The sequence below is a fragment of the Nannospalax galili genome, unplaced genomic scaffold (assembly GCF_000622305.1).
Source record: "Nannospalax galili isolate Female #2095 unplaced genomic scaffold, S.galili_v1.0 scaffold1088, whole genome shotgun sequence".
NCBI lineage: Eukaryota > Metazoa > Chordata > Mammalia > Rodentia > Spalacidae > Nannospalax > Nannospalax galili.
In genome coordinates, this window is record NW_008358106.1 from 52,117 (window position 1) to 53,814 (window position 1,698).

General features: G+C 41.8%; 1 protein-coding gene across 1 annotated transcript in view; it reads left to right on the top strand.

The window, feature by feature from the left end:
* The window catches only part of CUNH1orf87 (chromosome unknown C1orf87 homolog), a gene marked incomplete at its 5' end in the record, with an annotated part of 50,255 nt that overhangs the window by 41,820 nt on the left and 6,737 nt on the right, over window positions 1–1,698 (top strand). The window contains one exon of the mRNA XM_029557812.1: window positions 890–1,097. Coding sequence (XP_029413672.1) covers window positions 890–1,097 — 208 coding nt within the window. The remainder of the gene's footprint in view (window positions 1–889; window positions 1,098–1,698) is intronic.

Sequence of the window (1,698 nt, forward strand, 5' to 3'; positions counted from 1 at the left end):
TCTCTCTCTCTCTCTCTCTCTCTCTCTCTCTCTCTCTCTCTCTCCTTTCTCTTTCTCTCTCTCTCTCATTCTTGGGCAATAATCTTATTTACGTACTTTATATTAGATACCCAGTACTAAACCATGCAAATAGAATATGGTGCTTCTTCTTACAACCATGTGGACTGGACAGGTAGGATGTGGATTTCCTGGAAGACCAAGACAGGGCTGATGAGACCATAGACATTCATCTCTCATCATTCATCACATGGAAAGAGGCAGGATGCCCTATGAGGTGCCAATGGGATCCACTAGTCTATTTTACTATTTTGCAGCACACAGGAGATTTGGACATTGAGATGAACTAAGCATCACCTCTGTACCCTAAGGCCTCTCTTTTAAATCAATTTTCCCTTCTGAATCTCCAGTTCCTTTGTAAGTAACAGGCAGAGAGACATTTAGACATTCTTTACGATGGGCTCACAAGCTGAGGTAGCATTACTTATCCAGCCAGTCTTTCTTCACAAGCCACTGAGATGGCAGCTTTGCCCAGAAACACCATCCCTGTAGATTCCTCTACTGCCATAAGACCAGAACATCAGGAGAACTGCCAGTCAGTCAGTCAGTCAGTTTCAAAGTCCTCTGTCTATGGCGAGTCAGAAAATTTAATTGAAGTAATGATGTCACTCTTCTCAAAATAAAAATATAACTTGCCATGTTTGCATCCAGCAAGAACTTGACAGATTGGGCCTTGTGGCACTGAATATATGAGATCTTCCTCTTCCTTGTTTCACAAAGCCAGACCTTGCAATAAATCTTCCTAGTTGTGTGGCCTCATCTTTAGCCAAGAGTCTGGAGAATATCTGGGTGGTAAACGTATGCCAGTGAGATGCTTATGTTGTTTGTATAGAAAACTCCAGAAGAGAATCCGTGGCCAGAAAACTGTGCTGCTTTGACATCAGCCCCTCAAGATCCCGTGAACTCTTTGAAGGTCAGGCCAGTCTCCCAACCTTATGAGAGTCCAGCTGTGATTAAAGAGCCCGAACAACATGAGATGTGGATAGACAGGTTCAGAAAGCTGGAAAATGCGCTGTACTTGTGTGATCTGAACAACACAGGTAAAGTATGAATTTCTCTATTTGTGTTCTACTCTAAACATGAGCTCCTGTCTTCCTTTCATTTCTTCAGCAAATAATACTGTTTGTCTATAAAACACGTCTGGCACACAAAGGTGAGTCGGCGAGACTCCCCCAGTAGGTGGCTTACAATCTCATTCTGTCTCCTAGCCTCTTATTCCAGCCTAACATATATTAAATCTTATAATTCCCCAAATTTAAAATACTTTAGAGGCTCCCTCCTCTCCTAGTGTAAACTCCAAACTCCTTTGCAAGACAAAATCTGGTTCCTAGCTACCTTACCTGTCTCTTCTACAATTACTCCCCCAGTAGGTGGCTTACAATCTCATTCTGTCTCCTAGGCTCTTATTCCAGCCTAACATATATTAAATCTTATAATTCCCCAAATTTAAAATACTTTAGAGGCTCCCTCCTCTCCTAGTGTAAACTCCAAACTCCTTTGCAAGACAAAATCTGGTTCCTAGCTACCTTACCTGTCTCTTCTACAATTACTCCCCCAGTAGGTGGCTTACAATCTCATTCTGTCTCCTAGCCTCTTATTCCAGCCTAACATATATTAAATCTTATAATTCCCCAAATTTAA